This window comes from Hesperophylax consimilis, chromosome 19 (assembly GCF_061612785.1).
Source record: "Hesperophylax consimilis isolate HC1 chromosome 19, BYU_Hcon_1.0, whole genome shotgun sequence".
Classification (NCBI taxonomy): domain Eukaryota; kingdom Metazoa; phylum Arthropoda; class Insecta; order Trichoptera; family Limnephilidae; genus Hesperophylax; species Hesperophylax consimilis.
The window spans coordinates 2,816,915-2,844,222 of record NC_142854.1 but is presented as its reverse complement, the minus strand read 5'-3'; the positions used below and the strand labels follow the sequence as shown (position 1 = coordinate 2,844,222).

The window sequence follows — 27,308 nt, the reverse complement described above, 5'->3', positions numbered from 1 at the left end:
CAGTACCAGATGATGGCGTAGCGTGTCCGAGATACAATGATCCTGGCTCCTGCACAAGCGTTTTGTGTTCTTCAACTTTTATTCGTCGATAAAATTTTCTCCCTTTCTGATAATAAACATTGTTTTGTCCTTGCGCCCATCGAAAAATAAACCTTCGATATTTGTCAATTTACGGCTATTTAATAACATATCTCTAGTTTGCTTTCTAGCTCTTCGTAATCTACTATGATCTAAAACGAAAGATGGACCAGCTTCATTTACATCTTTTAAAACCGCAGAAGCAATGGCAGCTGCTGCTCTGTGTGATACGCCGTATCAATCACAAATTTGAGATAACTTCGTCAAGGGATTCTTAATCTTCGAATATTGTATATTTCGAGGAGATAATGTATCATGAGCCGCTGCAGATTGATGATCATCACTTAGCGCTGGTTCCTCATCAGAATCTGAAAAACTGTTGGAAAGAAGCGGAAGAAGAGTAGATGGTTTTTCTAAAGGTCGTGACTTAATCGGATTTACAATCCTTTGCGCCCTTGTATATTTCTTACGAAGTTTTTGCGTAGTGTTGAAATCGATATTCCCCATAATCAATAATCTTTACGTTGATAAGTCCAATAATTGAAAATTAAAGCAAACTAAATGGCAATGGAAAACGTTTTAGTGGATTTTTATCATTTTTTTGTTAATTTCGGTATTCTTGTAGATTTACTTGCATTAATAAAATTGATTTTTTTATTTAATTTTTGTCAACTATACGCAGTTTTTAATAATAAACAAAAATTAAAGGGTTAAATTATTGTGAAGAAAATATTAATTACCATTATTTAAAAATACATGTTTTAGGTTTTTTTCTGTTTTTCAATGCATTTTAGCGAGATAATCACCATTTTTTTTTTAAATAATTTTAAATGTAGTTCTCATTTTCTTTGTAAGACGCAACTTTTGAGACATCAGGCGTTTCTGAATTCAAAAGTTGAAATAATTGACACACCCTAGTGTGCATGCGCGGAAAGAACGTACGTTCTAGCCTTAGAGTAAAGGTTCTAGCATTCCTGGATACGGTTTACAGATGGCTTCCACACCACAGTATGTTTTACGCGTTTCACGATATGTGAGAATGTATGTGTATTTAGACTCGCCCGCGCTCTTTGTATCGTGTCGTTTGTTGTGCGTACATAGAAACGATGTCTTTTAATAATAATATTTGTATGATTTTTTACAGCGCCGTTTTTTGTTAAAAAAAACGCATTAAGGTCGGTGTAGAAATATTAAAATATTTAAATTGCAGTACTGCTGTTTACGGCTAGAAGTCCAAATCTTTTTACTCTAAAATGCAAGGTTATGCGGAGCATCCACAGCATGTATGGGCGAACCGACCCACGGTGGGCTGAAAATCGGCTCTCATAGACATAGAAACTTGAATCTTCAAGGGTATTTTTTTTGGCTAGAAATGGATTCTGCTGATCATTACTATGCTATAAAATGTCGTACGAAGCAATTGCGTGTACAAATGAAGGAGTTATAATTTTTTTAAGAAAAATTTGTATGGCGCTGACATTAAAAATGAGGCTATCTCTGGAATCATAAGGTTGGCCGTTCTATCCTTACACACAGATAATACTACTATTTATTTGTATTTTTTTGACATACTTCATATTGTGGCGCAAGGTGCGATTTTTTTTTTAAAAATCCTCAAATCATCAACATTAAAAAGGGTTTTTTCAACTTTGAGGATTTAAAAAAAAAAAATCGCACCTTGCGCCACAATATGAAGTATGTCAAAAAAATACAAATAAATAGTAGTATTATCTGTATGTAAGGATAGAACGGCCAACCTTATGATTCCAGAGATAGCCTCATTTTTAATGTCAGCGCCATACAATTTTTTCTTAAAAAAATTATAACTCCTTCATTTGTACACGCAATTGCTTCGTACGACATTTTATAGCATAGTAATGATCAGCAGAATCCATTTCTAGCCAAAAAAAATACCCTTGAAAATTCAAGTCTCTATGTCTATGAAAGCCGATTTTCAGCCCACTGTGCGACCCTCAGATGATTCTATTGCAGGGTCAAGCCAGGTTTTAGTAAGTAGGTACATATTATGTAGTCATGATGATAGCGTAGAGGTGCTTGTACGTCATCTAGCTTAGTTCGTAGTCCACGGATATTTTGGTAATGTATATACAGTACACCGATTGTTGACTATTTTGAATGATAAAATAATATATCTTGTGTTTATGTCTCTTCCTCTATTAGCTTATCGTTTTTTTAGTTCTGTCCGTAAATAATTAGGTGCTTTTGTTGTGCCAGGGTCGAGTCAGAGTAGGTAAATGCTTTTTTAAAGATAGATGTTTTTTCTTTGTATTGTTCTTGCTGTCTGGGAGTTGTCGAAATGATTTTTTATTGGAATTGGTTTATCGTTTTTATTTTTACCAAATCTCTACATTTTTATAATGTTTTTTTGCAGGTATGTCAAGTTTAGAAATTAGTTTTGTTGGTTCCAGAATTTTGTCTGTAACTATTCACCTTTCTACTTTCGGGCATATTGCACAAATTTGTGTTTTCGATTAGTAATTTCGTGGATTGCATCCCAAATATTATTAATGTTGTTTTGGCGGTTACCGCTGCCGACATGCTGCCAATTACGGCTAAAATTTTGCTATTTGGTCGTTGTTAAATTTATTACCAGGATAAGGAAGTACCTTGTTTATAGCGATGATAACCGATTGGAAATCCATTGCGAAAGTAAAAACATATATTTTTTTTAATAAGCAATTTAAGTCAAGTTTAATTGTTTAACTCCATTGTCACTAGTTCAAATAGGTAGTTTATATATTTGAAACCCAACTTGCCAATATTGCTTAAGTCATTTTTTACGCGTTTTGCCTAGAATAATCGCTTTGTTTTAGAGATCCAAGTCCAAACGAAAAGTGCGTGCCTACTGAAGACATGGCCGACAGAAGTGTTTTTGTTGGAACGTCAGTGTGGCCATGTGTTCTAATTTGTCCTTAGGTACACCTGTTGAAATTATTGTTCAAACATTTTCAAAAGTAGTGATTCCTTATTGAACAGACAATCAATTATTTCACTGAACTGTGTGGGTCCTGGGAGTCGAATGATCTTGTGAACATTAGCGATATCAGCCATCGGTGCAAACTTCAAGGCGTTATCAGTTCAGTGGGTAAACTCGCGCCGAGTCAATTTTTTTTGTATTGGGTAATTTGTTATTTGTGTTTATTGTATTTGAGTTTTGAGAGCTACTTACTGACGATTATGTCATTAAAGTTTTTTTAACATTTCATTCTTGTCTCCCGTATTATTATTTCTTATGTATGTACTCTGCTCGAAATAGATTAGCGCAGTGGCGTGCATTGCTGTTTGATGAAGGGTAATTTGTTACTTAATGCGACGGGAGATCCGTATTTTAAATCAACGACCACCGACGTATTCTTTTATTTTAGTGACTCACACTGGGGGACGTCACCACAACTTGTATTGTAGAGCAAGTCGTTCAAATCTGTATCTTCATAACTGAATTTGCCCGTGGGGAGAGCGAATGTATTGAACTCTCCTAATACGGTGAATGACAAATTCGACGTGTTATTTTTCGAAACCTAAAATAAGATTTGATGGTTTTTATCACTTCGTACACTGGCCCTGAGACAAACGGCGCGGCGGCAGTAAAAACATCAAGGGAGCTATATTAGGTGTTAGATATTATCAGCGCCTTGGCTCCTTGGCTGGTTGGGAAGTCGCGCCCGGAGCGGGCTGCTCCAATTGCGCTAGCCATTTTGTCAATGATACTTTTAAAACAAATTAGATAATTATCGCATTATGCTTCGTGTACATGAGAAAAAAGCGCCAGACAAACCACGAATTATGGGAAGGAACAAAACAACCGCAAATGTTTTGTTTTGTTTTTTTTTGTTTTTAATTGTAATATAAAGAAAATGACTTACACTGTACATATATATTTTACAAAATATTATAAGGTTAATCAGAGGTAGTAAGAGGAACTCTTGTGCCTGATATCAGAGCCACGATTCTTACTTCTGACGAGTACCCGGCGTCGCTCTACTTTACTCTTCTTATATAAATATAATATCCATATATTACCTTCTGGAAGAAATTCTCTAAATGATAGTGAAAACCCTATCAAACTCCGTTGCATAGTTTAGAAGAACTAAGCGCACAAACAGACTAACGCAGATAGTGACTTTGTTTTATACTATTTAAAGATACCAATGTATTGTCACGATGTCGGAACACGTGTTCCTAAAAAACATTTTCGCATTTCGTCATTAAATATTATCAAGTAATATCGCAGGTAAATGAACACGAGTTATATTATATTATTACAAATTAATTAAAAGTTTATCAGGAAACGGCCTGTACTCCCGTTTTTAGTTCATTATGATCTGGAATGTTCCGAGATGTTCTGGAATGTTGAGTGATAATTCTTTTTTATAACTTTTTTAGGCAATATTTAAAAAAAATGCGAATAAGAAAGTCCACATAAATACGACGTTTTCACATTATTTGAAAAAATTATCTTTACCGATGCAGTCAAAGTTAGCCATCTAGTCGAAGAAAAGTTGGCTCGAATAATAAAATGGATGCAACAGATGAAAACGGAAACGGACGACACAAACAAATTTAACAGAAAGAAGACAGAAGAAATCCAAACGGTCGAGTTAAAACAGTACTAAAACAGCGATGCTCAGTCAACTAGAAGTATTTAGATAATTTAATTATAGATACAACAAAGTTTTATACACACCAATAAGGACGGGTTGTTTCGCGGAATTTGTACAATTCATCAAATTTCAAAAATGATTTTCAAGTTCTGCGAAGGCTCTATTCAAGTTCTGTTATTATATCATTATTGGCCAGTTGTTTCACAAAACTGAAATGATGAAAAAACTTGAATAGAACCGTCACAGAATTTGAAAATCAATTTTAAAATTTGATGAATTGTTCAAAATCTGTGAAAGGACCCCTTCTAAGGAAGCGACATATTAAGAAAAAAATTTGACAAAGGGTTTTCGGAGTTATAAATTTCAAAAAGGTATTCCAAAATCTCGTTTAGACGAGTTTAGAGCTCCTTTTCACTGCACGCCATTGCATAGCAGGTTGAAATTATTCAAATTCGTCAAAATTGTCACTATGAAATTCGACAATAATAATAATCTGAGGTAAAACCCGATGTCAGGTAATTACGTGTTACGTCACAACTTATTGCTCCTAGGCATAAAAGAATCCGTTGTCAGTTGTGTTCAATTCAAATAATTAATAATCGTGTATTGTGTTCAATTCAAATAAATACTTGGGGTTCAGGTGAGGAGACACAATGAAAGAGGTTGTGAAAGGTCACAGTGTTTTAATTGAGTCAGGATTCAGCAGTTGAGAGATGACTTCGGGACGGAATGGCGATGGCACCGGGTACAGGAGGTGAAGTGGTCAAGGCGGTAGTTGGCGACGCGACGGTGCGTTGAGACCGGATGTGACATTATCAATATATTAGTTTCTAACACAGCAAACTTATTTTGTGGCACCATTTTAATTGAAATTAATAAAATACTTCGTTTTTACCACTTTTATTGTTTATTACCAACATGTTTCATGAGCAACGCTCACTTCTTCAGGGTTTTTAATATTACTAATTATAAATAATAGACATAGACAATGGTGTCAATAGAGAAATAATAGACATAGACAATGGTGTCATTAAAAAATATTAGACATAGACAATGACAACAATGAAAAGATAAAACGGATAGGGAAAAGAGAGGCAATATGGAACAATTTACAAAGGGAATAGGTTTAATATTGGGTCATTTAAAAATAATTTTTGATTGTTAATAATATTCAATTTTGCATTCACACTCTTTCTAATTCACACACTCATTCACACTCTTGCCAGTGTTGCCAGAGTTGCCAGTGTTGCCAGTGTTGCCAGTGTATATCGATTTCATTTCATATCAAATCATAATCGATATACACTGGCAACACTGGCAACACTGGCAACACTGGCAACACTGGCAACACTGGCAACTCTGGCAACACTGGCAACACTGGCAACACTGGCAACACTGGCAACACTGGCAACACTGGCGCACATCTCTATGAATTTACATTTCTAAACATCGGACGGCTACGTAAAAGTAAAAGAAACTAATATTGAAATTAATAAAATACGTTTTTACCACTAAACAAAAGGATGTTTTGTACAAAAGGACGTTTTGTACAAAAGGACGAGAAAAAGAATAAATGGAGGAAAATTATGTATTTTAATAATAAAATTTCTAATTCCTTAACAAAAAATGTACCTAATGAAATTCTTCCTGTATTTTATGCAAATAATAAACTTAAAAATTACATAGTAAATAATAAAGATAGAGATTCAAAAATGAAAAAATCTGGAATATATAAATTGATTGTGGTTTATTTTATATAGGAAAAACTTCGAGAAACTTTGAAATAAGGATTAAAGAACATATGAAATCCTTAAACAATAACAGTTTCTCGGAGTTTGCCAACCATTTGTTGGAAACTAGTCATACCTTTAACTTCAATAGTGGAATAGAATTAATACATTGTGATGTCAATGGCATCCAGTTGGATAAACTAGAAATTTTAGAGATTAGAAAGAGTGTGAATGCAAAATTGAATATTATTAACAATCAAAAATTATTTTTAAATGACCCAATATTAAACCTATTCCCTTTGTAAATTGTTCCATATTGCCTCTCTTTTCCCTATCCGTTTTATCTTTTCATTGTTGTCATTGTCTATGTCTAATATTTTTTAATGACACCATTGTCTATGTCTATTATTTCTCTATTGACACCATTGTCTATGTCTATTATTTATAATTAGTAATATTAAAAACCCTGAAGAAGTGAGCGTTGCTCATGAAACATGTTGGTAATAAACAATAAAAGTGGTAAAAACGAAGTATTTTATTAATTTCAATTAAAATGGTGCCACAAAATAAGTTTGCTGTGTTAGAAACTAATATATTGATAATGTCACATCCGGTCTCAACGCACCGTCGCGTCGCCAACTACCGCCTTGACCACTTCACCTCCTGTACCCGGTGCCATCGCCATTCCGTCCCGAAGTCATCTCTCAACTGCTGAATCCTGACTCAATTAAAACACTGTGACCTTTCACAACCTCTTTCATTGTGTCTCCTCACCTGAACCCCAAGTATTTATTTGAATTGAACACAATACACGATTATTAATTATTTGAATTGAACACAACTGACAACGGATTCTTTTATGCCTAGGAGCAATAAGTTGTGACGTCACACGTAATTACCTGACATCGGGTTTTACCTCAGATTATTATTATTGTCGAATTTCATAGTGACAATTTTGACGAATTTGAATAATTTCAACCTGCTATGCAATGGCGTGCAGTGAAAAGGAGCTCTAAACTCGTCTAAACGAGTTTTTGGAATACCTTTTTGAAATTTTTAACTCCGAAAACCCTTTGTCAAATGTTTTTCTTAATATGTCGCTTCCTTAGAAGGGGTTCTTTCACAGATTTTGAACAATTCATCAAATTTAAAAATTGATTTTCAAATTCTGTGACGGTTCTATTCAAGTTTTTTCATCATTTCAGTTTTGTGAAACAACTGGCCAGTAATGATATAATAACAGAACTTGAATAGAGCCTTCACAGAACTTGAAAATCATTTTTGAAATTTGATGAATTGTACAAATTCCGCGAAACAACCCGTCCTTATTGGTGTGTATAAAACTTTGTTGTATCTATAATTAAATTATCTAAATACTTCTAGTTGACTGAGCATCGCTGTTTTAGTATTGTTTTAACTCGACCGTTTGGATTTCTTCTGTTTTCTTTCTGTTAAATTTGTTTGTGTATTCCGTTTCCGTTTTCATCTGTTGCATCCACTTTATTATTCGAGCCAACTTTTCTTCGACTAGATGGCTAACTTTGACTGCATCGGTAAAGATAATTTTTTCAAATAATGTGAAAACGTCGTATTTATGTGGACTTTCTTATTCGCATTTTTTTTTAAATATTGCCTAAAAAAGTTATAAAAAAGAATTATCACTCAACATTCCAGAACATCTCGGAACATTCCAGATCATAATGAACTAAAAACGGGAGTACAGGCCGTTTCCTGATAAACTTTTAATAAATTCGTAATAATATAATATAACTCGTGTTCATTTACCTGCGATATTACTTGATAATATTTAATGACGAAATGCGAAAATGTTTTTTAGGAACACGTGTTCCGACATCGTGACAATACATTGGTATCTTTAAATAGTATAAAACAAAGTCACTATCTGCGTTAGTCTGTTTGTGCGCTTAGTTCTTCTAAACTATGCAACGGAGTTTGATAGGGTTTTCACTATCATTTAGAGAATTTCTTCCAGAAGGTAATATATGGATATTATATTTATTGAAAGAAGAGTAAAGTAGAGCGACGCCGGGTACTCGTCAGAAGTAAGAATCGTGGCTCTGATTTCAGGCACAAGAGTTCCTCTTACTACCTCTGATTAACCTTATAATATTTTGTAAAATATATATGTACAGTGTAAGTCATTTTCTTTATATTACAATTAAAAAAAAAAAACAAAACAAAACAAAACATTTGCGGTTGTTTTGTTCCTTCCCATAATTCGTGGTTTGTCTGGCGCTTTTTTCTCATGTACACGAAGCATAATGCGATAATTATCTAATTTGTTTTAAAAGTATCATTGACAAAATGGCTAGCGCAATTGGAGCAGCCCGCTCCGGGCGCGACTTCCCAACCAGCCAAGGAGCCAAGGCGCTGATAATATCTAACACCTAATATAGCTCCCTTGATGTTTTTACTGGCGCCGCGCCGTTTGTCTCAGGGCCAGTGTACGAAGTGATAAAAACCATCAAATCTTATTTTAGGTTTCGAAAAATAACACGTCGAATTTGTCATTCACCGTATTAGAAGAGTTCAATACATTCGCTCTCCCCACTGGCAAATTCAGGTATGAACATACATATTTGAACGACTAGCTCTACAATACAAGTTGTGGTGACGTCCCCCAGTGTGAGATTAACGTCCCCGTTGATTTAAAATACGGATCTCCCGTCACATTAAGTAACAAATTACCCTTGAACAAATAGCAATGCACGCCACTGCGCTAATCTACTTCGAGCAGAGTACATATATAAGAAATAATAATACGGGAGACAAGAATGAAACGTTAAAAAAACGTTAGTAACATAATTCTTATTATATAGTCCTCACAACTTAAATGCAATAAACACAAAAAACAAATCACCCAATACAAAAAAAATGACTCGGCACGAGTTTACCCACTGAACTGATAACGCCTTGAAGTTTGCACCGATGCACAGTGGCTTAAATTTGAGCGCTGGCGCGACATTGACCCCAAATCGGCATGTTCCCGAAATGAATTTTTTTTTACCAATGTGTTCTCAGTTAATCACTGACATTAAAAAAACCATTGAAAATAAAATCCGAAGCTTACTTACTCGGTAATTACGCACAGAACTGAGATGTTCGGGCGCGCAACTATGCTGCTGTATCTAGGCGAGTTTGAAGGCGTGCGGAATCAGGTTGTTTGTGTACTTGTTGCAAAAAAAATTATTTTTAAAAATTACTTGACGTATTCTTTAAGATACGCGCTTTATTTAAATAACTGAAAATTTTTTTTTTTTTTCATAAATTATAACTGTTGCCTTGGTTCAAAGTTTACCTTTTTTTCCAATTTTTTTTACCAAAGTTTTGCCTTTAATGGAGTAGGAATAAAAATCTTCACAACTCTTCACGCTAATTTTAATAGGATATTATTGCTGTGTCTTTTTTGTACACGGACAAAAAAAATCACCACCAACTTTAGCCAGCCACTCCAGTAATTGCATTTTTAAGAAATGATTGTACTTAATTTTCGTCAATTTTTTTCAAAATCCTATATTTGACTCCGATATGTCAAAGAAAGATCAACTGTATGTAATATTTAGTTCTTCGTACCGTTAGAATAAAATTAAAGTTATTCCCAATTATTCACTGTCAATTTAAATTAACATTTGAAACTCAATTATTATGTAATTAGTCGCAGAACAGGGATACACTGATATTCGGGCGCGCAACTATGCTGCTGAATCTAGGCGAGTTAGAAGGTGTGCGAAATCAGGTTGTTTGTGTACTTGTTTTACAAAAAAAGTACTTTTAAAAATCACTTGAGATATTCTTTAAGATACGTGCTTTATTTAAATAACTGAAAAATATATTTTTTTCATAAATTATAACTGTTGCCTTGGTTCAAAGTTTACCTTTTTTTCCAATTTTTTTTACCAAAGTTTTGCCTTTAATGGAGTAGGAATAAAAATCTTCACAAGTCTTCACGCTAATTTTAATAGGATATTATTGCTGTGTCTTTTTTGTACACGGACAAAAAAAATCACCACCAACTTTAGCCAGCCACTCCAGTAATTGCATTTTTAAGAAATGATTGTACTTAATTTTCGTCAATTTTTTTCAAAATCCTATATTTGACTCCGATATGTCAAAGAAAGATCAACTGTATGTAATATTTAGTTCTTCGTACCGTTAGAATAAAATTAAAGTTATTCCCAATTATTCACTGTCAATTTAAATTAACATTTGAAACTCAATTATTATGTAATTAGTCGCAGAACAGGGATACACTGATATTCGGGCGCGCAACTATGCTGCTGAATCTAGGCGAGTTAGAAGGTGTGCGAAATCAGGTTGTTTGTGTACTTGTTTTACAAAAAAAGTACTTTTAAAAATCACTTGAGATATTCTTTAAGATACGTGCTTTATTTAAATAACTGAAAAATATATTTTTTTCATAAATTATAACTGTTGCCTTGGTTCAAAGTTTACCTTTTTTTCCAATTTTTTTTACCAAAGTTTTGCCTTTAATGGAGTAGGAATAAAAATCTTCTCAAGTCTTCACGCTAATTTTAATAGGATATTATTGCTGTGTCTTTTTTGTACACGGACAAAAAAAATCACCACCAACTTTAGCCAGCCACTCCAGTAATTGCATTTTTAAGAAATGATTGTACTTAATTTTCGTCAATTTTTTTTCAAAATCCTATATTTGACTCCGATATGTCAAAGAAAGATCAACTGTATGTAATATTTAGTTCTTCGTACCGTTAGAATAAAATTAAAGTTATTCCCAATTATTCACTGTCAATTTAAATTAACATTTGAAACTCAATTATTATGTAATTAGTCGCAGAACAGGGATACACTGATATTCGGGCGCGCAACTATGCTGCTGAATCTAGGCGAGTTAGAAGGTGTGCGAAATCAGGTTGTTTGTGTACTTGTTTTACAAAAAAAGTACTTTTAAAAATCACTTGAGATATTCTTTAAGATACGTGCTTTATTTAAATAACTGAAAAATATATTTTTTTCATAAATTATAACTGTTGCCTTGGTTCAAAGTTTACCTTTTTTTCCAATTTTTTTTACCAAAGTTTTGCCTTTAATGGAGTAGGAATAAAAATCTTCACAAGTCTTCACGCTAATTTTAATAGGATATTATTGCTGTGTCTTTTTTGTACACGGACAAAAAAAATCACCACCAACTTTAGCCAGCCACTCCAGTAATTGCATTTTTAAGAAATGATTGTACTTAATTTTCGTCAATTTTTTTCAAAATCCTATATTTGACTCCGATATGTCAAAGAAAGATCAACTGTATGTAATATTTAGTTCTTCGTACCGTTAGAATAAAATTAAAGTTATTCCCAATTATTCACTGTCAATTTAAATTAACATTTGAAACTCAATTATTATGTAATTAGTCGCAGAACAGGGATACACTGATATTCGGGCGCGCAACTATGCTGCTGAATCTAGGCGAGTTAGAAGGTGTGCGAAATCAGGTTGTTTGTGTACTTGTTTTACAAAAAAAGTACTTTTAAAAATCACTTGAGATATTCTTTAAGATACGTGCTTTATTTAAGTAACTGAAAAAAAAACTTTTTTTCATAAATTATAACTGTTGCCTTGGTTCAAAGTTTAGCTTTTTTCCATTTTTTTTCCTTTAATGGAGTAGGAATAAAAATCTTCACTAGTCTTCACGCTAATTTTAATAGGATATTATTGCTGTGTCTTTTTTGTTCACGGAAAAAAAATCACCACCAACTTAAGCCAGCCACTCCAAAATTGCATTTTTAAGAAATTATTGTACTTAATTTTCATAAAATACAAACTTAGCGCCCAAGTTACACGCTCCTTTTTATAAAAGCATTAAATTTGTTTTCAACATTTCAACTAATAAGAATTAACAAAAAATAAGTGGTATTTCTTATTAATACTTAAAAAAACATCAATGGTGCCAAATAGTCGAACGCCGAGAGCGATGTCGCGCCAAATCATTAAAATTGGCCACTGTGCGATGGCTGATATCGCTAATGTTCACAAGATCATTCGACTCCTAGGACCCACACAGTTCAGTGAAATAATTGATTGTCTGTTCAATAAGGAATCACTACTTTTGAAAATGTTTGAACAATAATTTCAACAGGTGTACCTAAGGACAAATTAGAACACATGGCCACACCGACGTTCCAACAAAAACACTTCTGTCGGCTATGTCTTCAGTAGGCACGCACTTTTCGTTTGGACTTGGATCTCTAAAACAAAGCGATTATTCTAGGCAAAACGCGTAAAAATGACTTACGCAATATTGGCAAGTTGAGTTTCAAATATATAAACTACCTATTTGAACTAGTGACAATGGAGTTAAACCATTAAACTTGACTTAAATTGCTTATTAAAAAAAATATATGTTTTTACTTTCGCAATGGATTTCCAATCGGTTATCATCGCTATAAACAAGGTACTTCCTTATCCTGGTAATAAATTTAACAACGACCAAATAGCAAAATTTTAGCCGTAATTGGCAGCATGTCGGCAGCGGTAACCGCCAAAACAACATTAATAATATTTGGGATGCAATCCACGAAATTACTAATCGAAAACACAAATTTGTGCAATATGCCCGAAAGTAGAAAGGTGAATAGTTACAGACAAAATTCTGGAACCAACAAAACTAATTTCTAAACTTGACATACCTGCAAAAAAACATTATAAAAATGTAGAGATTTGGTAAAAATAAAAACGATAAACCAATTCCAATAAAAAATCATTTCGACAACTCCCAGACAGCAAGAACAATACAAAGAAAAAACATCTATCTTTAAAAAAGCATTTACCTACTCTGACTCGACCCTGGCACAACAAAAGCACCTAATTATTTACGGACAGAACTAAAAAAACGATAAGCTAATAGAGGAAGAGACATAAACACAAGATATATTATTTTATCATTCAAAATAGTCAACAATCGGTGTACTGTATATACATTACCAAAATATCCGTGGACTACAAACTAAGCTAGATGACGTACAAGCACCTCTACGCTATCATCATGACAAATATGTACCTACTTACTAAAACCTGGCTTGACCCTGCAATAGAATCATCTGAGGGTCGGTTCGCCCATACATGCTGTGGATGCTCCGCATAACCTTGCATTTTAGAGTAAAAAGATTTGGACTTCTAGCCGTAAACAGCAGTACAGAGTACAATGATTTGATATGAAATGAAATCGTAATAAAATCGTCGGTAGTTACGCCTATCGATCCGATATTGTAAAGTTATCGATTTCACTGTGCTCGAACACAAGATCTGAATAGCTAGGTACCTCCCAACCTTCATCTTCCCCACATTCTTCTCTCCCCACTACCTTCCGCCTCACAACATACTGCGATTGTGGATTCCATATTCCATATTCTCAATGGCCCGGGAAAATAAGACTTGTGCGGTAATCACTAGAAAACATGATGTTACATAATATGACATGTCCACAACTCACAACCCATTTCTATCGGGTTTTCTTCAGACTCAGGTACACAAGACACGAGATGAAAACGCGTTGAACACCCCTGCTGTAGATTTCAATTTAAGGATAGTTCAATCAATTTTCGCTCAGTTTCATTTACGCTACGAACACGAAGATGATACACGAATATGTTGCCGATATTATAATTTCGGTGTAGTTTCATGTTCAAAGTTTGAATTTACTGTTTCGTGTGTTTTATTTAATTCTGGCGCTGATCCGTGAAAGATCACGGGATATTATAATTGAAGAATTTTGAAGGTGAAAGTATTTTTAAAATATTTGCCTCTCAAAAACAAATATTTACATCGTTTGTCGAAAAATTAGGGAGAAGTCACAAAATTATATTTCTAATGAACACAGCTACTGAACTTGTATCAAAAGTTTAAACAAAAGAAATACAAACTTCAAAATGTATATAATATATATTTTTTATCGCATGGTTCCCACAATTAGTTTCAATTAAAAAAATTGAACGTTCATTGAACGTGAATAATTTTACGCATCACTCGGGATTATTTCACACGTCACTTCACGCATGCACTGATGAACGGAAAATCTATTTTTAATAGGTGAATATTTAAGTATATGTGGCTGAAGTAGGTAACTTCTGCAATATTTTATGTAAGTTTGGGGTCAGCTTTCAAAAATGACGCAAAACGCCAATTTTTTAATTTCTAATAAAGCAATACTATAATTAATGATTATATTATATTCTGTACGAGTACTTAAAAATATGTACGATGTCTTCAACTGTAATATTTAAAATTCTGTGAAAAATAAACTAAAACGTCCGTAATTTTGAAAACCAGCGAAAGGAAAAAATTGTTTGCCAAATCTTAGCATTAAACCAAGGCGAGGTAAACTTCGCAACTTTAACTATGGTAACTATTTTTAAATAATTTCTTTGTGTTTCAATTTTATGACGTTCAGGTGTTATTTTTTTAATTACTAAAACTAAGTGTTCACAATGAGTTCGGACTGGGTGTCGTGTGTGTGTGTCCTGATGGCAGTGTGTCTGCAGCTGGGTTCTGGCATTGAACTCGAAACGCAGTCAGTTTACTATGGGATGCTCAAGACTGCGGTGAATAATGGGGGCCACAGTGTGTGCACAAAGGAACTGACGCAGATACAAAAGGGAATCGATGCCAACCAGAGATGGGCAATTAAATGTAAGTTTAAATGTACTTAAGCTTCTATTCATTTGTTACATGACTATTGCACAGTCGCAAAATACAGTTTCACATAATGTATTTATCAAAAATTTCAATTTGGGAGGCGTGTTTGTGCATCCCACCTGAATTACTGCACAAGTGTCATTTTTCTGAGCAATAAAACACAACTTAAAATAATTGAAATAATACAGAACAGGATAAAAGCCATGCAACGCCAACTCAATATTCTAATTGCGTGGCAATGTTTACTTTGTAATACCCTAGTGTTGGTATTAAGGTGACACAATACCCTGATAACGGGGATTTGCCCCGACACTCACATTTTAATTATTTCTGATGAGCTTATTACTAAAATCTTAAATGTTTCTAGAGGGATTCGAAGGGATGCAAGTTATTTATATTTAAGATCTATAAAAACAGGACCTTACCATTAAATATATTATGTAAAACGATATGTACATTTTATTAAATGTAAAATGTTGTAAGATAAGCGGCAAGTACCAGATTTTATTTTTCTAGACGATGAATTAGTAACTTCCCGACGAATCCCTCAAAAAAGATTAGAGATTTTATTAATGTATTCATAAGAATTAATTAAAATATAACACTCGCGAAAATTCAATTTCTGGCCAGATAAACCAAACTCTACCGCCAGTTACTTCAAAACTCTGGATTGTGTGTTCTATATTTGTGTGCACGTCATTGCTTCAGACGCCGACAAAGTTCCGGCCTATAAGGTAGTCTGTCACCCGGTCTGTCGCTCTGGTTATTTCTTTTACGTATTTTTTTATTTAATCAAACGATTACTTTGAAATCTATTAGTGAAATTTTCTGTTTTTTTATAATTTAACTTCTTCCTCAAGTGAGTAAAGGTATAAATGTAGTGGCTTGGCCTATTTTAGTGGTCTTCCCATTGGGAATGTATGGCGACCGATATGCTGAAATAGGCCATCTACTATATTTATAGCTAGGTCCGACACAGGCATGACGATTGTTATCAACGTATAAGTTCTCACAACAATAATTGTTGAAGAAAAATAAAATTAAGGAATGAAATTTAAAACACTTTTCCTCTGTTTCAATTTTAGGCCTGGTTTTGGTGGATTAGAGCTTGGATACGTATTAGAGTTAAAACACATAAATTATATACCTATTTATTTTATGAAATTTTATTTTCTACAAAATTAGTATTAATAATTTTTACACAAAATGGTACTGGAAACGAGATATTTACAAAAAACCAAACCTAGTCGCGCAAAAAACTTGTTTTTTTCAAAAATATACGCACCTTTACGACTCTCTACCTCGGTACCTATTAGAGATTGAAGAAAATTGTTTTCAAAAAGTTGTAGGTAATTTTATGTTCTACTTTTATTGTTTATCTAATTTAGCCAAAATTTGCATTGGGAATGAGATATTTTGGAAAAACTAGATTTTGGCGCGATTTCAGCCGGTTTTTTTAAAATTGCGGCGCGAGCACAGGTGCGCCATGGTCGGAAATTCAGATTACACATCATGGGATCATTTTATAAAGCATATAAAAAAATTGGGACTACTTAATTGGGATTTCATCGCTGCTCTGACTTCGAACTGGGTTGACCAGCGCACGCCGTTCCAACTTACTTCATTCCTCTCCACCCCGAAATATATTTGGTTCGTTGCGGCGCACAAGTGAAACTTGATACTAAATCTATCGGTCTTTGGCTTCGCCCACTTAAAGCGCGTTCACGCCCATAACTGATATTTTTTTTCTTAGAGTCTTATTTCGCCTTAATAGTACAGTCCGTGGCTATTATACGAGAAGCTGCAACGATTTTAGGCTTCCGAACACAAAACAATATTTTATTAAGATTTCAAAATGTTTAATTTTAAGGAAGCAAAAAGTCTTGCAGTTTTTCCTGGGTTATGTCTCAATGTTGTGAAGTCCAAATATTAGTACGTAGGAAATAGAAAATTATTATGGTAGTTTTGGAATAGATTTACACTAGATAAAAAATGTATATTTGCCAAATTTTGAATACAGCAATTCCTACAAATGATTAAAATTTTTGCGGGTAGTTGACTGAGTGTGGCGAAGTCCTATTTTAACTCGATCGCTTAGCATTTCATCTGTCTGTAAGCGTGCGGCACATGACCTAGACGAGTGTAAGTATTCCTTTTGACTGCAATTTTTTTGTTGGTTGGCGACTGCCTAGAACTTTAGGAGCAAGGTGCGTGGACATAGGTACCATTGCCAATTAGTACATATGAGTTTTTATATCTCCAGCAGTACCCACGTCATGGTTCAATGTTCACAGTTCAGAAACCAAAAATACATACCTACTTGTAATACAGCAACGCTTACACATTATCATAAACATTTCTAAGTGCAACAAATCATCTTTTACGCGCAAAAAAAATTAAATTTCTTTTAATTATAACTTTCATGATACACATATCAATGAAATAAAATCAATCCGTGACCTCGGGGTAGTACTGGATGTAAAACTAAATTTTATCAAACACATTAACGAAGTAATCAACAAAGCCAATAAAATGTTGGGATTTATAATTCGCATATCTAAACCTTTTCGCAATATTAAAACTATGTATTCCCTTTACACCACGTATATCCGCCCCCACTTAGAATACTGCACACTAATTTGGGCACCGTTCTACCAATGCCATATTGACAGATTCAAAAGTGTGCAAAACAAATTTTTTAAACACATAAATTATAAATTCAAATTACTCTTTGCAAATAACACCGAATCCTTAAAATTTCACCACTTTACTCCACTTCAAACATTTAGATTAATATCTGATCAAATATTTTTATACAAAATTCTGAATAACGGCCTGGACTCTCCTGAACTCGTAAATTATTTAAGAATTCACATACCTACAAGGCCAACCAGACAAAACCATTTTTTTCATTTGCCCGCGTGCAGAACCAACCTTAGAAAAAATTCTCCAATCCCCCGTATATGCGCGCAATATAACACGCAATTTAACAATATCGATATTCTTAATAATACTCTTGTGAAATACCGAAACGAAGTCAAGCGTACGACCACTAATGTTAATTAAATTAATGCACATTTATAGAAAATGTACAACATGAGCATCTCTTGTCCCCATCCCATCTTCCTCTGCCTCTTGCAATTTCCTATTCCTTCTTCCTTCTAATATATTTATATGATATTTTTTTATTTCTTTTTATTTTATTTTATTTTCAGTTAATGGTTATAACTAGTTACAATTTTGTATTATATCACATTAACCAACATTAGCATAAGAAACTATTTTGGCTTACCTCGTATTTAACCTCTTGTATAACTCATACTGTATAATATTGCTGTTTGTTTCTTACAATAAATAAATAAATAAATTCTCTAAATTGCAAGTAATATAAACAGTTGTATTACGTCATTGAAGACAATATTAGCGACTCTCGAGCAATTGGTTGTACGCTAGTGTGGGCCGATTTTTTTTCTTTAGAATTCCATTTGGCGCTACTTATAAAAAGTTGTCTTTGTATCTAAAACATCAAAATAATATCTTAAGGCTCCACTTTGCCTTTAAAGTTGGAGAAAATATGCTAAAAATTAGTTTTTTTCAGTCTCATTATAAAGTATTCTGGATCAGTTTAACCATGTGCATTTATGAAATCTTCTTTAATAAAGTATGTAACTTTACTGTATAGAACTAGAATCTATTATTTTTGTAGTAATACGATACAAAAAAGTTCCCGCCCGCAGTTCCTAGCCTCGCCGTCGCACGGGCTGCGCGCTTTACTCGCCGTTCTGTATTTGCCCTAGGCCTGAGTAGGCCTTAGTCGACTAAATGCTTTCGAAGGGAGAGGTCACGCGTATTTTTTTGGTAACAGTGTAAAAATGAGCAAAATTAATACTAGGCAGTTAACCACGTGCCATATTATTGGTACTTTTAAGGTGCTTAAGAGCCAGCCTTCCGTGTAAAGAATTTAGATTTGGGTAACACCCACAAAAAACAATATTTAGTTTTAAAAGAATCCGACAGATGAGTCACTGTCTGAATTCGTATTAGGAATAATTTTGGGGATTTAATAATTTAAATGACGGAATTAAATTACCGACATCTATTGCCATTTTAGAAAAACAAACCCATTTTTAGTTAGCACCGAGCAAATTAGAACGAAAGTTGAAATGAAGATGGTTCTCAAAATATGGGTTTATTGCGGATTTAATTAATTAATTTTTTTTTTAAATTTTACAATAAAGTAATTTGTATAGGTATAAAAAATTACTTTACTTTACTAAAATACTACATAAAATTATTTAAAAAAAGTTAATTTATAACTTTTATAAAATCAATTAATATTTATAAATCAATAAGGTTTTTCTTATATGGTTATCTTTACAGGGTGTCCGGGGGTAAAGTTCTCAAACTTCAGGAGGTTATTCTAAATGCTAGTATAGGTAAAAAAGAAATGGAAATTTTTCGAATTTCCAAATTTTTTCCACAAAAATTTATTTTCCGTAGAAGAAATTTTTTCTTTACAAAAAAATAAACTGTTTTACCCGAAAACTGTCTTACGTTGAAATTCCAAAAAAGTTTTTTTTCTCTTTTACTTGTACTATCAAGTAGAATCACCTCCCGAAGTTTATGCAATTTACCCCCAACATCTTGTATAATATGCGTAATATAATATTTATACACATGTCATATCTACTTTTGTACATTTATATAAATTATATACACGCTTACGTTTTTATGCTCATCAAATTTATTATATTATAAAGATAGATAGAAAGACACTTAGTGTCTCATAAGGACTTACAAATCAGAAGACCTTTTTGTAATTATTTATTTATTCATTTAAACAATTCAATAATTATAAAGAGTAATAAAACATGTAGGTATGCAACATAAAATTATATTCTAAAATGTGAAAGGAGCTTTATTTATTTACATTTTTATGAAATTACTACTTTTAATAGTTTAAGCTTTCAGTGAACTTTCAATTTTATTTTTAACTTCTCTAAATATTATTTGTTTAAATTGTCAAATATAATTTAATCACAAAAACAAGATTCACTCAAAATGAAGGATTGGTGGTTCCGAAATGTTCCCATAAATACGATGAACGAACCCTAAACTATAAACTTATTACCCTAAACATGCTTCGAGCGAAATGCGGATCTGGAAACCTTATCGTCAATCTGAGCAAAGAGTTGGCCTAACGTCAAAAAAACTGTTGGAGTGTGACATGTGTCGCGTCAAATTTACAGTCATGGCGACTAACGCGCATTTCTCCCACTCCCTTGACACTAACACATTTTTCTTGTTGAAATTTTTTTGGGACATCGGGTGTATGTTAACGGCCGTGAAAAGCTCGGACAGTTCAGCAAGTTCAATTCCTGCAGGAGTCATCCCCGATACTGCTGCTACATTGACGTCCATGGTATGTTTAGGTTTTGGGTCGCATGTGTTGACTATAAATTTGACGCGACACATGTTACGGTACAAATGTTAACACGGGAACAACTGGTGGTGTGATTCGAACGATGAAGAGACACTTCCAGTACAGTGGCTGATCTGTATTTTTCATTGCAACGAGCTGCTTCTACGCCATTTGATTATTTAGTTGAATGGCGCAACTACTGGACCTCGTGCTTTTTCCGGCCCCGTAGGTTCGGCTCTTCATAATTGTCATAATTTGCCGGTTCAATCTTTTTTTAAATATTGATGTGGAGTACTCGACCGATGTCCTGCATGCTGATTTAAGCACCGATCAAAAATACTTGCTCGATATTTTCAAAACAGTTTCCAGCGGACGTTGTCATCCTGATATTGCCAGAAGAAACCCAGGAGTGATGTCACATGCACGATGGCTTACTACAGCGAGTCGTATCCTACGACTGTATATTGGATGCGCAACGCCATCAGAAAATCTGGTCATATTAACCACATTTATCATGAGGGTATATGTTCCCATGTGGTTTGATATAAAACTACAAGGGTCGTGCAAAGATGGTGCGAGGCATATTTATAATATGATAAACTAATCGCACTATCTTCCGGACGAATTAAAAGCCATCATTTATCATCCCGCAATACAGCGAAATGCTTACTACACTCATCCGGAAAATTTACTCTTATCAATGATAACCGATGAATCGCCTATCATCAAAGAACTTGGGATAAGACGTTTGTTGAAAGCCAGAGAGTTTTCCCGGACAGAGCTCCGAACATTTAAAGTAGCAACATTGAATTTTAATACACAATGCTAGTTTGATATGATATCTTGGCAAGATACGCCGATCACATATCCTCCCATTTTAGAAGGTGTAACAAAACAAGACCTGGAGGATCTTAACCTAACTTCAGAAATCAGTTCAATTTTCATAAAATTTGAGAGATTCCCCTGTCACACACAATCGGTAGAACGCCGTGTGAAGGTGGTAACTGAAGCATCTTCGAAAGTGTGTGGCAAAAAGAACAGGGAAGGCCTTATTACTACCACCATAATCTCCAGAAAAAATTGAAACTAAGCGTAATTTCATACCGGAATAATTGATTACGTTTATTTCTATACTGTGATGTCTCTGGATGTATGCCGATGTGGGTATGAAGTGAGAACACTTTGGTTGGTATCTTGTGGTATTTAATCGGGGAATTGTCACAGGCAAAAGAGGACGAGAACTACCTTTCATACGTATTTATTAACTATGCAAGCATTCCATCTCGCTTGCACACATACTCTTTCATTCACACATTACACCCCCACACTTAAACAACAATTACATATATATATATATTTAATCACCTATTTTATACAATTCAAAAAACTATATATTTATATATATGTAATTCATTTTCTTCACTTCGGGTAGCGTGGGCGTGGTCCCCTTGGTCGCAGCCTCTCCTCCCATGGAGAGCGAGATCTGGAAAAAACATGGGGATTAAAATCGGCTATGTCCACATCTGAGAGTGGACCAAAGTCCAACACATTATCAGAATCACTCTCCCCCCAGTTTTTTCTCCCCCAACTTTTCTTTCAGTTAATTGATCATGATGTATTTTCCAAATTTGACCCGTTGATTTTATCTTTATCATGTAGATTCTACTCCCCATTCTTTTAATCACTGTTCCAAGAATCCATTTACTATTATTATTTCTAAAATCCTTAGTCAAAACTTTAGACCCTATTTCAAAGAATTTTTTAAACTTTTTACCTCGGTAATATTTTTTTGATTCTTTTGACTAATTAGCATTTTATTTTTAACCTTGTTATCTATCTTTTTAAAATCAATAAGCTTGTCATTATCCATTATTGGAACAATTGTATTATAAACTGATCTGATTTTTCTTCCTAACATTAATACACTTGGTTCAATGCCAGTACATATCGAAGGCGTGTTCTTAATATCCACTAAAAATGTAAGTAATCTATCTTCCAAATCATTAGGAAATTTATTATTTACTAATATCTTTTTCAAATTTTTTTTAACTGTTTTAACGGCATTTTCCGCTAAACCGTTCGATGCCGGATGCTGGACTGCTGAAGTCACGGACTCGATATTCAAATCACGGCAAAATTTTTGAAACGTAGCTGACGTAAAAGCTGTCCCATTATCACTTACAATCTTCTCTGGAATACCAAAAATAGAGAACATTTTTTTCAGCGCCTTAATTGTACAATCTGAATCAACTTTCGGTACAATTACACAATCAATCCATTTTGTAGTAGCATCGACCACTATTAAAAAATTTAGATTTCCAAAAGGACCTAGAAAATCTATATGTACGCGTTTAAATATTAAATTATTTACCGGCCAACTTGCTAACTGTACTTTAGTAGGTGTAGGTAAACATTCCGCACAGCGCATACATTGCCTGACTACTACCTCTATATCCGCATTCATACCTAACCAGAAAAAATAATTTCTCGCCAAACATTTCGATTTTACTATACCTAAATGCGACTGATGAATAAATTTCAAAACTGATTCCTTCAATTCCACTGGAATCACTAGCTTGTTATTATAAAACAAACACGCATTATGAACCGACAATTTTATCTCTTTAAACCAAATATGATGGCACACGCTTCTTTGTCTAATATCGAATACTTTCGCTCCGTATCCGATAGTGTCCTACTAGCAAAAGCAATAGGGCGTTCTATCCCGTTCTCATATACATGACACAGCATAGCTGAAATACCTATATTGCTGGCGTCAGTAATAAGTTTGATAGGTAAATTGGGATTAAAATGTACTAAAATGTTATCTGACATTAAATGTTCTTTCACTAAATTAAAAGCAATATTACATTCCTCCGACCATATGAATTCGGTTCCTTTCTTTAACAAACTGTAGAGAGGTGACAAAATATCTGAGATATTCCGTATGAACATTCTATAGTATGATATTGCCCTTAATAGACTTCGTAGTTCCGAGACATTTCTCGGCACGGCTAAATGCTTAATCGCCTTGATTTTGTCATCCAACGGCATAATTCCTTCCTGAGAAATTCTAAAGCCTAAATATTCAATTTCCGTTTCATAAAAATAACATTTACGTTCATTAACGGTCAAACCACAATGATTTAATTTTTTTAGTACCGTTTCGCAAACAGAATTTAATTCCTCTTTCGAGTTACCGAATAACAATATATCGTCTAGAAATACACGAACATTTTTAAAACAACCCATAATAGATGCTATTATCTGCATAAAAATAGCCGGACTTGTTGTTAGTCCGAAAGGTAACACCTTATATGCAAACAAACCAATATGAGTTGAAATTACACACAGTTTTCTCGACTTTTCGTTCAACGAAATCTGTGTAAAAGCATTACGCAAATCAATCTTTGCAAAATATTTCGCCCCATTTAACGATGAGATTAAATCTTCAATTCTGGGTAAAGGATATTTCAAAGGTGCTAACATTGGATTTAACGTATTTTTAAAATCAGTACATATTCTTATTGAACCGTCCTTTTTCTTAACAATAACAATCGGACTAGCTATATCACTAATTTCCACTTTTTCAATAATACCCTCCTTTAACATTTTTAATCATTCACATTCGACTTTATCACGTAAACTATATGGAATCGGTCTGGGGTTAATAAACTTTGGCCTGAAGTCTGATCTAACCTCAATATTTGCCTCGTAGTTTTTGAAACGTCCCGGCTTATCAGAAAAAACTTTAGGAAATTTTAACTTTAAAACACTTGGAATATTATGATCAACTTCCTCATTATTCACTAGATTTATTCCACTTAATTTAACACCAAAACATTTCAAAAAAATTCTACCTACGATGCTTGTACTACCGTTTTTGATTGCGATGAATTCCGTGTCAACACATTTATAATTAAACGCGACCTTAACCGACATTTTACCTACAACATTTAAAATATTATTATCATAGCTTAGTAATTTTTTTTCGTAATTCACTAATACCTTATGAGCAAAGTTTTCCATATAAGTTTCGTAAGAAATTGCATTTACACTAGCACCTGTGTCGACCACAAAACGTAACGTAATGTTGTCTATAAATAAATTCACGTATATAGGCTCGCTATCAGAGAATTCATTTACCGCGTATATTGTATTCACGCGCTCTTTATGATTCGTCATATTTTTATTTTTACAATTTTTACTGAAGTGAGCCAACTTTTTACAAAAGTTACATTGTAACTTTTTATACCAACAATCTTTCTGAAAATGGTTAGTTTTATTACAAATAAAACATTCTTTATTACTGTTATTTTTAAAAGGAGATTTAGTAAGCGAGTTTCTATCACGTGATCGATTTTCACATCTATTTTTACGCGTATTAAATTTTTGCACAATGTTTTGATTAGAATTTGAATTATCTATCGCTAATAAGTGCTCCCAAGTAGATGCCAAATTTACACACTCTGAAAAAGGTTTATTTAAAGCCTCCATAAATAATTTATGTTTCATTTTCTCGTTAAATAATCCAAAACAAAAATATCTTTCAGACAAGATTCTAATCGTTTAACTTTGCGGCGAATTCTTTAGGCTGGCCGCATACATACGTTTTTCGTATTCGATTTCCGAATTCGTTTTCCGTATTCGGACATCCGAATGCACGGAATCAGTAGAAAATACATTAACTGCCGCACACGTTCGTTTTAGTTCCGAACGGAACAAATTCCTTACGCACGTTCCGAATGCGAGCCGGCGCGTTCGGAGAAAACGAATGGAAAAAACCTAATGACGTCATGTGGAACGCAGCTATTGCATACAGTTTGTTTGTGCCGACGCAAACGTACGGAAATTTCCGTTCGTAATTCAGTGTTGCCAACGGATCTTGACCTAATATCGCCGTTTCTCATACATAAGGTAGCGTAAAGTAGCCGAATTTGCTGTTAGGTGGGACATGTTTAAAATTGATAATTTTACGTGAAAATAAAAAAATTTCGTGGGGGGGGGTGGCTAGAGAATTTCAAAAAAATAAAATTTGTCCCCAGAAAATAAAAAAAATTCATGGGGAGGGTGGCTAGAGAATTTCAAGAAAATATAAAATTTGTCCCCAGAAAAATAAATTTCATGGGGGGGGGGGGGTGGCTAGAGAATTTCGGGACATGTTTAAAATTGATGTTTTTGAAGTAGCTTAATTGGCGACCAGTCGCCTTTTAGATTTTTTCGGCGCCGATTCTCGCTCTGAGTAGCCTAAATGGCGATATATCGCCCTTGTTGGCAACACTGGTTCTGACGTTTATACATTCCGAATGAAGAAAAACGAACGTTTGCGCTAGTCTCACGGAATTCCGAATACGGAAAACGAATTCGTAAATCGAATACGGAAAACGTATGTATGCGGCCAGCCTTAACTGTTTCACAAGCAGACTGCTTGTCTATAAAATATCTCACGAGATTCGTACACATTATGAATAGGTTTGCAATGTGAGGTTAACAATTTACTTAGCTCCTCGAAAGTAGTTTCGGAAACTTTCTTAGGAAAACATAGATCAGTTAACAAAGAAAAAGTTTCTTTTGTTAGGTTATTTAACACCAACGCTCTTTTGCGTTCCGGTGACAATATTTTTTCATCATATAAAATGAGTGCCTGGTTCAATCTCTCTCTGAACAGAGACCAATCTCCCGTCCTATTGCAGAACGTCCCCAGGCTTTTACACAAACCCTCCATGGGAGAAAAGCTGAAACAAATTTTATTAATGAACTTATCTCAGGATACGCCCGACGAGCACGCCACACCGAAGCCTCACAGCGACAGTACAGCGACAGCAACAGATTTCGCTTGTCCAGCTAGCCCCGTCCGACCGCTGATCTCACGCGTCCGTCTCCCTGCAGCTTGCGGATCCTTAGCCCTTTTGTCCAAGCTCCACTGGCTGCAGCGACTAAAACCAAGCCCTTGCCTTGATTTCCGGCTTTCTCGAACTGGCAGAAACCAAGCCCTTGCCTTGATTCCCGCTTTCTTGAACTGGTTGCGGCGTCAGAAATCAAACCCTTGCCTTGATTTCTCTTCTCTTCTAGAACTCCTACACGGATTGTACGTTTGTGATTATTGCGTATTTCTGCAACAATATTCTCCAGAATGTACGATAATTATGTTGGATGTTGTACTTTCTTCCGGATTTTTTCTCTCCCGATTTCTGCGTCTTGGATCTTACAATCTGACGTCTTCAATTTTGCTTCTCCTTGATCTTGATATTTACTTCCAATACCGGCTGCGCCAATGTGGTGACTTTGAATGTATGCCGATGTGGGTATGAAGTGAGAACACTTTGGTTGGTATCTTGTGGTATTTAATCGGGGAATTGTCACAGGCAAAAGAGGACGAGAACTACCTTTCATACGTATTTATTAACTATGCAAGCATTCCATCTCGCTTGCACACATACTCTTTCATTCACACATTACATATACGATATCTGTAATATTTATGAGTTAAATTCTTAATGTTGAAACAGCATTTAATACTAAATAAATTATTGTGAAAATTGTAACTATAACTCTTTCATTACCTTATCACTTGGGAATAATTCACAAAAAATGTATTTTAATCAATTTTCGATCGTAAAATGGAACCTAAAAATGATAACATTCAATGACTTTATTTTTTATTTTTTATTAACAATAAAGACCTAAGACAACTTTTTATCGGTAGCGCTTATTGAAATAAGTCAATTTTTTTTTCGCCATACAGTTGCGGCCCAGGGGCTCTATTCC

The 27,308-nt window shown here is 34.1% G+C and overlaps 1 protein-coding gene across 3 annotated transcripts in view; it reads left to right on the top strand.

Annotated features, from left to right (window-relative positions):
* Positions 1-14,048: 14,048 nt before the first annotated feature.
* The window catches only part of LOC149414654 (nose resistant to fluoxetine protein 6-like), a 49,011-nt gene continuing 35,751 nt past the window's right edge, over positions 14,049-27,308 (top strand). The window contains exons 1-2 of one of the 3 annotated variants that reach the window (XM_089643195.1): positions 14,049-14,094; positions 14,874-15,112. In XM_089643195.1, coding sequence (XP_089499321.1) covers positions 14,911-15,112 — 202 coding nt within the window. In that variant the 5' untranslated portion in view covers positions 14,049-14,094; positions 14,874-14,910. Of the gene's footprint in view, positions 14,202-14,873; positions 15,113-27,308 lie in introns of all 3 variants that reach the window. The other 2 variants (XM_089643194.1, XM_089643196.1) reach the window with 2 other exon arrangements.